Source organism: Lichenostomus cassidix, chromosome 4A (genome assembly GCF_008360975.1).
Source record: "Lichenostomus cassidix isolate B80296 chromosome 4A, HeHo_3.0, whole genome shotgun sequence".
Lineage (NCBI taxonomy): Eukaryota > Metazoa > Chordata > Aves > Passeriformes > Meliphagidae > Lichenostomus > Lichenostomus cassidix.
Genome location: NC_139485.1, coordinates 1318086 through 1329973, shown reverse-complemented (window position 1 = coordinate 1329973; position 11888 = coordinate 1318086). Strand labels below are relative to the sequence as shown.

General features: G+C 63.5%; 1 protein-coding gene and 1 long non-coding RNA gene across 5 annotated transcripts in view; one reads left to right on the top strand and one right to left on the bottom strand.

The window, feature by feature from the left end:
- The window catches only part of LOC146437246 (uncharacterized), a 103368-nt gene that overhangs the window by 85920 nt on the left and 5560 nt on the right, over window positions 1–11888 (bottom strand). The gene's annotated exons all lie outside the window — the stretch shown is intronic.
- On the top strand, window positions 2663–8101 carry KLF8 (KLF transcription factor 8). Of its 4 annotated transcripts, XM_085060005.1 has the most exons (6): window positions 5790–5936; window positions 6021–6194; window positions 6372–6567; window positions 7169–7295; window positions 7392–7525; window positions 7716–8101. In XM_085060005.1, the coding sequence occupies exons 1-6, from the start codon at window positions 5859–5861 to the stop codon at window positions 7895–7897; spliced, it is 891 nt and encodes a 296-aa protein (XP_084916131.1). In that variant the 5' UTR covers window positions 5790–5858; the 3' UTR covers window positions 7898–8101. The 4 variants fall into 4 exon arrangements, with proteins under 4 accessions (XP_084916130.1, XP_084916129.1, XP_084916131.1 ...); XM_085060004.1 differs by lacking the exon at window positions 5790–5936 and adding an exon at window positions 2663–2793 and having other exon boundaries at window positions 6021–6567; XM_085060003.1 differs by lacking the exon at window positions 5790–5936 and adding an exon at window positions 5488–5565 and having other exon boundaries at window positions 6021–6567.

Below are 11888 nucleotides of genomic sequence, written 5' to 3'. Positions count from 1 at the left end.
ACCTCGTGAGAAGCATCCACAGCATCCCTGAGGGACAGAGTTCAGAAGATCCAAGATCCCCAAGTCTGAGGTGCCGTGTGACCCTCTGGGAAGGAGCCTCCTGCCAGATGAGGACCTTCCCCACGTGTGAATAGGGATAATTTGGTGTGGTTTTGATAAAATGGTGCCAATATCTCACACAGCTCAGCCTGATCCCATCTCCATGCCCATTATCCCGACCCTGGCAGATCTGGGTGGTCCAGGCTGAGAGACTGGCCTTGGTGAGACTTGAGCCTCTCCAGGGATGGGGGTTGCAATCCAAGAGTCTGTTGTGTTGTGGGATCGCCCTCAGGCTTTTAAAATTAGGACTAGAAATCCACATGGAGCTCCCTGCCTTCCCTCTTGTCCTGCTCCACAGGGAGCCTGGCTCTATCCTGGTCCCTCCAGGTGAGCATTCCCAAGCTGACCCAGCACCTCGTGGATGTGCTCCAGTATTTCCATACCTGTTTTGGATGTTGTAGGGAGCCCCAAACTGGACAAAAGGTCGTCACAATATGGTCTCAAAGCACTGCAAGGAAAGGAACAACCTCCTCCACCCTCACCAGTGTTCATGGGGATTCCTAATGCTCATCCCAACCCTTTGAACCCAAGAGTTCATTCCGTTTCCCACCCTATAATCCATTTTTTATCCATTTCTCAAGAACAGGATGGTGTTGGGGTTGCTCCAGTGAGCACAGGAGCAAGGGGTGTGTGCTGGGCTGGGTGGGAAGGGCTTGGGACCTGCCCCGGGAAGGATGAGCTGAGTCCCCTGAAGTGTTTGGTCCAAGATGGGATGGAGGGACAGAGCAGGGAAAGGACCATCTGCCATTGGAGCTAAAGCAGTTTGTGGGAACATCTTGATGTAGCTGGACCTGGATCAGGCTCAGTGAGGAGGGAAAGGCAGGACGGGGCGTGGTCAGGGTCCTGTGGGGCTTGTGGGATCAACATCCCATCTGTGGCAACCTGGAGAGCAATGGAGCTGCTGCCCTCCCTCCCATGGAGCAGGGCTGGGATATCCAACATCCAGCTCCTCCCCTGATGTGGGAGGACAGCAAAACACCCGTTTTGGGGAGCATTGAGCTCCCAAATGTTACAGGGCCAGGAGGGACTCCAGGGCTGCAGGCAGCCAGGACCTTCCCCTTGGGCTTCGTGTGGTTGGGACAGAGTCCAGGGGATCCCTCAGAGCCCCTTCCTGGGGGCTGTCCCTGTCCTTCCCTCCTGGGTTGAGAGAGACCGTGTCCCCCTGAATGTGGGGGCTCCCCAAGCCATGGGAACGGAGCCACCCAGAGACCCTCAGCACCCCTGCCCAGGGTCTGACCCCTCCTGCCCAAATCCACCCTTGGGGATGTGCAGCTGCCAGGGAGAGTGGGAGGGGAACATGCCCTAGCCTTGGGGGAACCCCTGCTCTGCTTCTCCCTTTCTTCTGTGTTTTTTGGAAGGTCACCTGGGGCTGCAGCTGCTCCTTCAGCTCGGTGACATTGGGTGGGGGTCAGGGTGGGGGTCCCTCCAGCTGCAGGGCTGCACTGCCCAGCTCATCTGCCAAAAGTGTTTCTGGACCCCAAAAGCTCCCCAGGGGAGCTTGGCCAAGAGGGGTGCCTACCTGAGCTTATCCAGGTGCCTCCCCAGGTGTTTCCTGAGGAGGGGAAGGGCTTTTTTGCCAAAAAGGGGTTGGTTTGGTCCTGGTTGAGCTTAGCAGAAGAGGAGGTCATGAGGGTCCCCTCCTCACCACTGGATGAGCTCTGTTTTGTGACCTCAGCCAAGGTCACCACCTTGGTGGCTGTGAGTGGCTCCTGGAGTCACCCCTGGTGGGGACATTGTGGGTGAGGATCACCCAGCCATGGCTCCCCACCCCCAGGATATCCCATCCCTGGGGACGAGCTGGGTCAGGGCTGGGGGCAGTTCTTGCATTTTGGGGGGTTATGGGGTGATGAAGCCAACCTGGGCCTGTCCCCGGAAAACTCAGTGCAGGGTGGGGGACCTGGGGACATCCCGAGGCTGGGGCCACAGTGCTGGGAACAGCCACGTCCCCTTGGGACAAGAGCCTGGAAAACCAGTGGGGTGTGGGATGATTGCAGGGTGGGTTCCCACTGGCAGCTCCACCCCAGGCCACGGGCTCCCCGAGACCCCCAGACCCCCCAGGAAGAGGCTGGGGACCCCCAGCACCCCCCGTGGCTGCAGCCCCCTGCAGAGGCTCCCCCAGCTCTGCCAGGACCCTGTGGGACCCCAGTGTGGGTGCCAGGGGGTACCCCACATATCTGGGGGAGTTTGCCTGCATGGTGGGTGGGCTCAGGAGGCAGGGATAGGGGAGCAGTGAGTGCAGGCAGTGTCCCCCAAGGGCTCAGGTTGGGGGTGCTCCGAGCCCCCGTGGATGGGCTGCAGGGGGACACAGGACCCCAAAAGGGGGGTCTCTGCTCCCCCCATCACTGCCACGAGTTCCCGAGTTCTCACCCCTCCAGCAGCACCCCCGACCCGATTTCGGGGTGCCCTCCGTGGGGGGATGGGAACAAGTTGGGGTTCACCCCCTCCCCCAAATCCTGCGCGTTCCCATGGCAACGCCGGATGCGAGGGGAGCCGCCCATTGGCTGCCGATGATGTCACCTCAAGGGCGGGGCACCCCCACCCCAAAAAAAAGAGGGTGGGGGAGGGGAGCTCCGCCCTACGCGGCCCCTCCCCGCCCGTGGGGGCCCCACCCCGCCCCACCCGGCACCGCCCCGGGGGCAGCGGCGGCGGCGGCGGCGGCGGCCGGGGATGCGCTCGGAGGAGGCGCGGGGCTCGGTGCGTGGGGCGGGGGCGCGGGGGGCGCGCGTGGGCTCCGGGGGCGCGCGGGGGGGACGGGAGCGCGCGGCCCGGCGGGGAGGGGAGGGAGAGGGGGAGGGGAAGGTCCCGCCCCCCCCGCGCCCCTCAGGCCTCCCCTCCCCCCTCGCCCCTCACGCGGGGGTCGCGCGTGGGGTGAACCCCCTCAGGAGCCGCGCGCTTCCGGGGAGGGCGCCCCCCCGCGGCTGGGAGGTCACACCGGGCGGCGGCCCCGCCCTTCCCTCCCCCTCCCACGCCCTTTGCTCTTAAAGGGCCAGAGCCTGCTTGGGCTCCAGCCCCCCCGTGCCCCCCCGTGCCCCCCGCAGGGGATCCCCCACTTTGCGTTCCCTCCGTGCCCCCCCGCCGGATCCCGAGCGGCCGCTGGCGGAGGGTGGAGCGCGGAGGAAATTCCACGGGGGGGTGTGGCGGCGGCGGCGGGGTGTGACCCCCCACGCCCACGGGTGGGGGACACGCAGCTGGGGGAGGGGGGGACACGCCGGGGACAAAGCGGGGGGGCTGTGGGAGGTGTTTTCCCACGCGCCCCCCCCGTTCCCTGCCAAGGTCACCCGAAATCCCTCCTTAAGCTGGTTAGAGCTAAAAAGGGGGGGCACTCGTTATTCCCGGGGGTGTTGGGGACACAGAGTGTTTGCGGGGTTGCACAGAGCCCCCCGATATGTGGGGTTGCGGAGGGGTCCCCCCAGCCCCACTGCCCACGCCGGGCTGGGTTTGGGGGTGCGCCAGGCTGAGGACGGAGGAATTCAGTTCACCTCGGGGGGGTCAGCAATGGTGGAATTTGGGGGGCAAGGAGACCCCCGCCCCCAGCTGCCCCAACCCGCACCCCCCACCCCCGCCAGGCTTTGGGGTGCAAGGGACCCCCAAAGTGGGGTCGCGGAGGGTCCCGAGGGGAGGTAGGGGCACCCCTTTGTGCCCCTTGATGAGCCTGCTTGTGGGGACCCCCGGGCGTGAGCTGTTGGTGCTGGGGGACTCTGGGGGGACGTTTTGGGGTCCCCAGGTGCGGGGGGGCAGTTGTGTGTCTGTCTGGGGGTGTCCCCTGGTGTGATTTTGGGGGGTTCTGCCTGGAGGGGGTGTTTTGGGGACCTGAGGTTTTGCTGGGGGGTCCCTGGGGTGTTTGAGGGCGGCTTCTCCTTGTTGGGGGTGGTTTGGGGGTCCCTGGATTTGGGAGGGGTGGGCTCTATGGGAAGTCCCTGACTGAGAGTGGAGGTGGTTTGGGGGTCCTGGTAGTTTGTGAGTGTGTGAGGGGGTGTTTTGGGGGTCCTTGGCTGATTGTGGGGGTGTTTGGGGGTGTCCCTGCCTGAGTATGTGTTGGGGGGCTCCCCAGCTGAGTATGTAGGTACTGAAAGGGATCGTTGGTTCTGTTTGGGGTGTTTGGGGGGGTCGCGGGCTGTGTGTGTGTGTTTTGGGGGTACCTGACTGAGAGAAGAGGTGTTTTGGGGGTCCTGGTAGTTTGTGAGTGTGGGAGGGGATGTTTTGGGGGTCCGTGGCTGTGTGTGAATGTGTCTCAGGGGGTCCCCAGCTGAATATATGGGTACTGAGGGGCGTCTCTGGCTCTGTTTGGTGGGGTCTGAGGGTGTGTCTGGCTTTTTGGGGGGGTGTCTGGCGGAGAGTGTGTGTTGGGGGGTCCCCAAATGAATATGGGGGTACTGGGGGGGTGTCTTTGGCTCTTTTTGGAGAAAAGTGCCTTTGGAGGAGGTCCCTGGCTGTGTCTGGGGGGTCCGTGGTGGTCTGGGGATCCCCAGGTGAAGAGGTGGGTACTGGGGGGCTGTCTCGGGGTCTGTTTGGGGGGATCCCCAGAGGATATGTTAGGGGGGTCCGTGGCTCTGTGTTTTGGGGGGTCCCCAGGTGAATGTGTGGGTTCTGGAGAGTGTCTCTGGCTCTTTTTGGGGTGTGTTTATGGGGGCTCTCGGCTGAGATGGGGGGAGGCAGTCCATGGTAATACGTGGGAGGCTGTGTTTGGGGGTTCCGTGGCTCTCTACGTATGTTGGGGTGTCCCTGGCTGTGTGTGTGGGGTACGCAGGGGTGCCCTGCCTTGAGTATGGAGGTGCTTTTGGGGTCGGGGTTTTTGGGGACGGTGCGTTCGGGGCTCCCTGTGCGATCGCGGGGCTCGGTGCCGGCGGGCTCGGTACCGGTGCCGAGGGCTCGGTGGGTGGCGGTGCAGGGGGCTCGGTGCCGGTGCAGAGGGCTCGGTGCCGGGGGTGTGCTTTAGCCGCCGCCCCCCCGGGCGGGGCCGGGCCGTGTGCGCGGGGCGCGGCGCTGGGTGTGGCGGGGCGGGGCCGCCGCGCGAGGCCGGTGCGTGGGGGCTCCGCGGGCGGGGACGGTCCCTGCGTGGGCAGGTACGTGCGGGGGAGCCCGGGACGGTGCCGGGGGGGCCCGGGGCAGCGCGGGGGGTGACGAGGAGCCGATTTGGGCACAGGGTCCCCCGTGGTGGCCGCGTGCCGGGCGCCCGCACGAGTGCCCCGGGACCCGGCGCGGGGTGCGGTGGATTCGGGGGTCCCGGTCGCCCCTAGGTTGCGTCGCGGTCCCGCGTGTGCGCGGCGCCGGGGGTGCCGCGAGCGGGGCCGTGCCCGGTGCCTCCCGCGGGGGCCGGGCCGGGCCCTTTAAGAAGCTCCACCCGCGGCCGAGCCCAGGTGGAGCCGCGGGGCCCTTCGCACCTCGTCCGGCGCGGCCCGGGAGATGGTGCCGCGGGCGGCCGGCGGGAGCCGCGGGCAGGGCGGACGGGCAGTGGCGGCCCCGCGGGTCGGTGCGCGAGTGACCCCGGGCGGGGGGCCGCGGGGCGCGGGGGCGCGGCCCCTTTAAGGCGCGGGGGGAAGGAGCGGGGCGGGGCCGCCACCGCCCCGCGCGCGGGACACGCCCCCTCCCCGCCCGGCCGCGAGGGGCGGGGCCGGCCCGGCACAAAGGCGCGCGCGGGCGGGGGGGCGGGGCCTGCGGTTCCCGCCCTCGGCGCGCGCCGCGGCCGCCGTGAGGGGCCGGGCGGGTCCGTGAGGGACGGGCGGGCCCTGCCCCGCCTCGGGGCGCGGGCGGGCCCCGCCATGCCCGGCCTGGCGACCCCCGGGTGGCCCCACGCCCCGCCGGAGCCGCCCCGAGGCGCCGCCCCGGTCGGTTGGTTGGTGAGAGCCCGTTAAAAAAAACCCTTCGCCCCCGCCCCGTGCCTCAGTTTCCCCGGCTCCTCACGGACTGCGGGTCTCTTGCAGGGCCAGGGGAAGGCGACGCCCGCCATGAGCTCGTCGGCGCTTTTGGCCGAGGGCCCCCTCGACCCCCCGGTGCTGCTGGCCGACATCAAGACGGAGCCCCCCGAGGAGCTGCTGGCCAGCGACTGCAGCCAGCCCCAGGCCGAGCCCGTCGATCTCTCCCTCAACAAATCCAAGGTGGCTCCGGCTTCGGCCCCGCCGCCACCACCCCCCACCTCGGTCCAGTCTTCCCCCATGCTGGTGGCTCCCCCGCTTCCCGCTCCCACCACCGTGTCCATCCCGCCCTCCGGCCTCAGCTCCACCTCGGCCATCCCGGCTGTCCTCTCACCCGGCTCCATCCTGGCCTCCACGCAGGGCAGCGGCGGGCAGCAGATCCTCCACGTCATCCACACCATCCCCTCCGTCAACCTGCCCAGCAAGATGGGTAACCTGCAGACCATCCCCGTGGTGGTGCAGTCCCTCCCCGTCGTCTACACCACCGTGCCCACGGACGGCGTCACCGCCATTACCGTGCCCCTCATCGGGGGGGACGGCAAGAACGCTGGGTCTGGTAAGGGCACCTGGGGAGAACCCTGGAATTTGGGGGGTGAGGGGGGTGTCTGTCCTGCCTCGTGGAGGGGCACCCTTGAAGGGGATCTCAGTTTTTCACTGTGAAGCGTCCCTGCCATCAGCATGTACCACTTTCATACAAAGCCCTCAGCCCCCAGGCTGTGCCCCCCAGGGGACATAGGGAGGGCAGGGACACACAGGGCATGGCACTGCCTGTCCTCCACCCATCCTGCTGCTGGCAGCCTGCCCTGCCCTTCCCACTGGCTGCCTGCTGCCAGCAGCTCTGGTTTCAGTTCAGCTGCTCCCTGTGCCCCCCACAATCCCCTTTCCGAGGACATTCCCAGCTTCCCACTATATCCGGGGTGGAGGGCCTGGATCTGCCCTGCTCTGTATAGGAACAGGCAGACAAAAGCAGTACTCCCCAAGTTGTTTCCTCCCTTTGGGGGCTCTCCATCTGCCCAGCTGGATTTGATTCTCTGGAGGGACAGGCAGTGCTCGGAGCACTGCAGGAGCAGAGGGAAGGCTGTCCCTGTGATGTGGGGTGGGTGTTTTGAGGGATGTCCCTGTTCTGTGCTCACCCCTTGCCTCTTTGTGCCCCAAAGCTTTCCTCCCCCGGACACCTCCAGTGAAAATGGACCCTGGCTCCGTGTACCCCATGGACATGAACAGCGACAGTGAGGACAGCACCTCCGAGAGTGGCCCAGCACCTTTCCAGGACCTCCAGAGAGAGTGAGTCTCCTCCTGCCTGTGGCTCCCCACCCTTTATCCTCTTGGGCCCCCAGTGGGCTCCAGGGGCCATGGCTCTAGCTCTCTCTGTTCCCGCAGGCCCACGGCACGGGGGCCCAGAGCCGATTCCCCGGACCTGAAGAAGCGGCGCATCCACCAGTGCGACTTCGAGGGCTGCAATAAGGTCTACACTAAAAGCTCCCACCTCAAAGCCCACCGGAGGATACACACAGGTAGGGGCAGGATTGGCATCCCCGGATTCCCCAGGGGCTGGGGGTGCAGTGGTGGTCTGGCCCTGGACTCAGGGGTGGCACTTTGGGGGTGCTGGGTGGAGGCGCTGAGGCACTGCCCATTTGGAATTTCTGGGAGGGGCGTGGGGGATCGTTGTTACGGTGCTGACCACTCGGTGCTCCCCCGGCACAGGCGAGAAGCCCTACAAATGCACGTGGGAAGGCTGCACCTGGAAGTTCGCCCGCTCGGACGAGCTCACCCGGCACTTCCGCAAGCACACGGGCATCAAACCCTTCCGCTGCTCGGACTGTGACCGCAGCTTCTCCCGCTCCGACCACCTGGCCCTGCACCGCCGGCGGCACGTCATGATGTGAGCGCTGCCCGGCCGGGCTGGGCCGGCGCCTGCCCCGGGAGAGCCTGCATCCATCCATCCATGCTTCCCTCCATGCCCTGCCGCTCCGGCGGGGCGGGGCAGGGACTGCGGGAGCGCCGGGCCGAGCCGTTCTGGGCTGAGTGAACCGTGCCTGCTGCAGGAGCCCCGCCGGCACAGCACGGCAAACAATGGATTCGGGACTGCTGCCCCTTGTCTCTTGGCCCCGGTTGTTTTTTTCCCTGGGTTTGTCCTCGCTTGGAGGCTCCTTGACTCCTCACCTGGAATTCAGCCAGCAGCTGCCTCAGGCTCTTCAGCCTCCTGCCCCTCGTGTGCTCCCTGTCCCCTGTCCCTCCCAGTGCCCGTGGGCACAATCTGGGAGCCTCGGCAAGGACAGGGGCAGGGGGTGATGGGCCCCTGTGGAGGAGCTATTGGCCTCTTCCCTCTCCATCCCCAGACTCTGTCCCAGCGGGAGAAGGGACATCATCTCTCTGTGTGTCCCTCAGCATGTGCTGGGCTTCATGGGAGGTGCCAGGGGCACACGGAGAGCCCCTGGAGAAAAAGAAGAATCAAGAAGGGGGAGAAACACAACCCAGCAGTGATCCACAAGACCATCACCACCTCAAGAAGGGGTTCTTTGTGGAACATGGAACTTTTTATTTTATGGAATTCTACAAGGGGGTGGGACAGGGTGGGGGGAATTGAGGGCCTGCAGCTCTCGGGTTTTTTGGAAGACTCTGGGCCACTTGAAGTGTTTCTAAGTTAAACCAGCGGCTGTGGCCACATGCTTTGCTTTTTAATTATGGATTTTGTGGAGTGTTTCTTCAGTCCCCCCCAGCCAACCCCCCCTGGCTGCTGGGAGGTTGTCAGATTTGGGGTTGGAGCCTCTGAGCTGTGGGGTGGTGGGAAGGTGATGGGGACCATGACAGCCCCCATGCTCAGGGCAGTCCCTGCAGGGGCTGGTTGGGAGGAGGAGCTTCCCCTAACTCTCTCTGAGCTGATGCTTTTGCCTTAGCTATTTGGGGAGGGGGGAGCTGGTGTGGGGAGGGTCTGGGGGGACATTTCAGGGACCTGTGGCCTCTGAAAAGAACTCACAGCTGCTTGGGAATGTGCTTTTCCTCAGCTTGCCATCCACCAGCCAGGGTGTGCCATGGGCAGAGCTTGTCCCTGGCCTGAGGTGGTCCCTGAGCAGCATGGCCTGAGGGCAAGGCTGGCTGGGCACAGGTGAAGTGCTGGGACCTGCACTTGGCCACAGCCAGCCTGCTCGAGCTGCAGGCCTCGCCCAGAGTGGCTGGAGAGCTGCCAGGTGTGGGATAGTTGTTCAGTCTATTAATGGCAAAGGCAGTGTAGAAATCCCATGGATGGGCCTGTTCCAGGATGAGGATGTCACCTCCCAGCAGGGACAGGGACAGGGACAAGGCAAAGCTGTTCAATGCATTCTTTGCCTCTGTCTTCAACACAGAGGATGGACCCAGGGGGTCCCAGTGCCCTGAACTAGAGGACCAGGATGAGTGTGATCGACTCCCAGTCATCCCTGAACCTGTGTGGGACCTGCTGCTCCAGCTGGATCCCTGCAAATCCCTATGGGGCCTGATGGGATTCATCTGAGAATTTTCAAAGAGCTGCTGATGTCATCACAAAGCCTCTCTTGATGATTTTGAGAAGTCTTGGGAATCCAGAGAGCTCCCAGCTGACTGGAACGTTGTCCTGATTTTTCAGAAGGGCAAGAAGGAGGACCTTGCAAACAACAGGCCTGGCAGTGTCACTTCAGTGCCCAGTAAAATCAGAAAACAATCTGGGATGTATTGAAAAACATCTGGAGGACAATGCAGTTACAGGTTATGGCTTCATGAGGGCAAAGTCCTGCTTGTCCAACCTGATGTCATTCTACAACAGGGAAACCCACCTGGTTGATGTAGGAACGCCAGGAGATGGAATCTTTTTGGACTCCAGAGAAGGTTTTGATACTGTCTGTCCCAGGATCCTTCTGGACAAACTGTCCAGGCCACAGCTGGATAAGCACATCATGGGATGGATGAACAACTGGCTCATGGCTCAGGCACAAAGAGTAACAGTGACTGAGGTGACACCAGGCTGCCACTGGCCACCAGTGGGGTTCCACAGGGCTCCATCCTCTGCCCTGGGCTCTTCGACGTCTTCATTAGCAACCTGGATACAGAACTGCAAGGAATAGTAGGGAAGTGTGCCAACAACATCAAACTGGGAGGAACTGTCAACACCCTCGAGGGCAGAGAGGCCCTGCAGAGACCCAGATTCAAATCAGAGATGGGAAATCAGCAACCATGTGGAGCTCAACAAGGAAAAATGCTGGATTCTGCACCTGGGATGGGACAACTCTGGCTGTGTGGATGGACTGGGGAATGAGCTGCTGGAGAGCAGTGTGGGAGGGGACCTGGCCAGTTCATTGTGAGGGACAATCCTCAGGAGGGACATCTCAGTCCTGGGGGCACCAGGCCCAGAATCACCAGCTGGGCCAGGGAGGGATTGTCCTGCCCTGCTGTGGGCTGGGGTGGCCTCACCTCGAGTGCTGGGGCAGTTCTGGACACCACAGTATAAAAAAGACATGAAGCTGTTAGAGAGTGAGCAAAGGAGGCCACAAAGCTGGGGAAAGGTCTGGAGGAGCTGTATGAGGAGCCACTGAGGACACTTGGTTTGTTCAGCTGGAGGAGACTGAGGGGAGACCTCACTGACGTCTTTGACATCCTCCAGAGGGTCTCTGATCTCTTCACTTGTGAGAGTGACAGGACCAAGGGAATGGCCTGGAGTTGTGTCAGGGCAGGTCAGGTTGGATATCAGGGAAAGGCTCTTCCCCCAGAGGGTGCTGGCACTGCCCAGGCTGCCCAGGGAATGGGCACAGCCTGAGGCTGCCAGAGCTCCAGGAGGGTTTGGACAGCCCTGCCAGGGATGCCCAGGGTGGGATTGTTGGGTGTCTGTGCAGGGCCAGGGGTTAGACTGGATGGTCCTGGTGGGTCCCTTCCAGCTCAGCACATCCCACGATTCTACAGAAGGGCCTGGGAGAGCCAGCAGTGTACTTGTGTGGCCAAGAGATTCAGTGGCATCTGGGCTATACCAGCCATGAGGTGATCACAGGCCCAGGGCAGGGACTGTCCCCTGCTGAGGCACCTCCAGTCTTGGGGGCAGCTCTGGGCCCCTCACAGTGAGAAGCACATGAAGGGGCTGGAGTGTGTCCAGGGAAGGGAACGGAGCTGGGGAAGGGTCTGGAGCACCAGGAGCAGCTGAAGGAGCTGGGAAAGGAGCTCAGCCTGGAGCAAAGGAGGCTCAGGGGGACCTTGTGGCTCTGCACAACTGCTGCCAGGAGGGGACAGCTGGGGGTAGTTGGGTTCTGCTCCCAGGAAACAGGGACAGGAGGAGAGGGAACAGCCTCAGGCTGGGCCAGGGGAGGTTTAAATTGGGCATTAGGAAAAATTCCTTCCTGGAAAGGTTTGTCCAGCCCTGGTACAGCTGCCCAGGGCAGGGGTGGAGTCCCCATCCCTGGAGGGATTTAACAGCATGTGGATGTGGCACTTGGGGACATGGGTTATGGTGGCCTTGGCAGTGGTGGGTTCGACTCGATGCTCTTAGGGGGCTTTTCCAGCCCTGGTAATTCTGTGATTCCCAGGAGGTCTCAGGAGGTGTGTGTGTCCCCATCCTGCTGTCCCCTGTCCCAGGCTATGCTCTCCAGCTGATGTGGCTTCTCCAGGTCCTTCCTTCCCCCACAGAAGGGGAGAACCCAGAGGGGAGGCTGGGAGCACCTTGGGGCTGCTCCTTTCCCACATGGCTTTGGGGCCAGCCCTGCTGCTGTCTCCATGGCCCCCACAGCTGGGGACTCCATCCCACCCCCTGCCCTGCTCCAAACCCTGGGGTGGGGGTGGTTCTGTTTTCTCTTTTGTTGTCCAACCCACATCAACAGGGAATTTGGAACTCCAAAGCTGGATATTTATACACAACCATTTAACATCTTTTCTACACAGAAA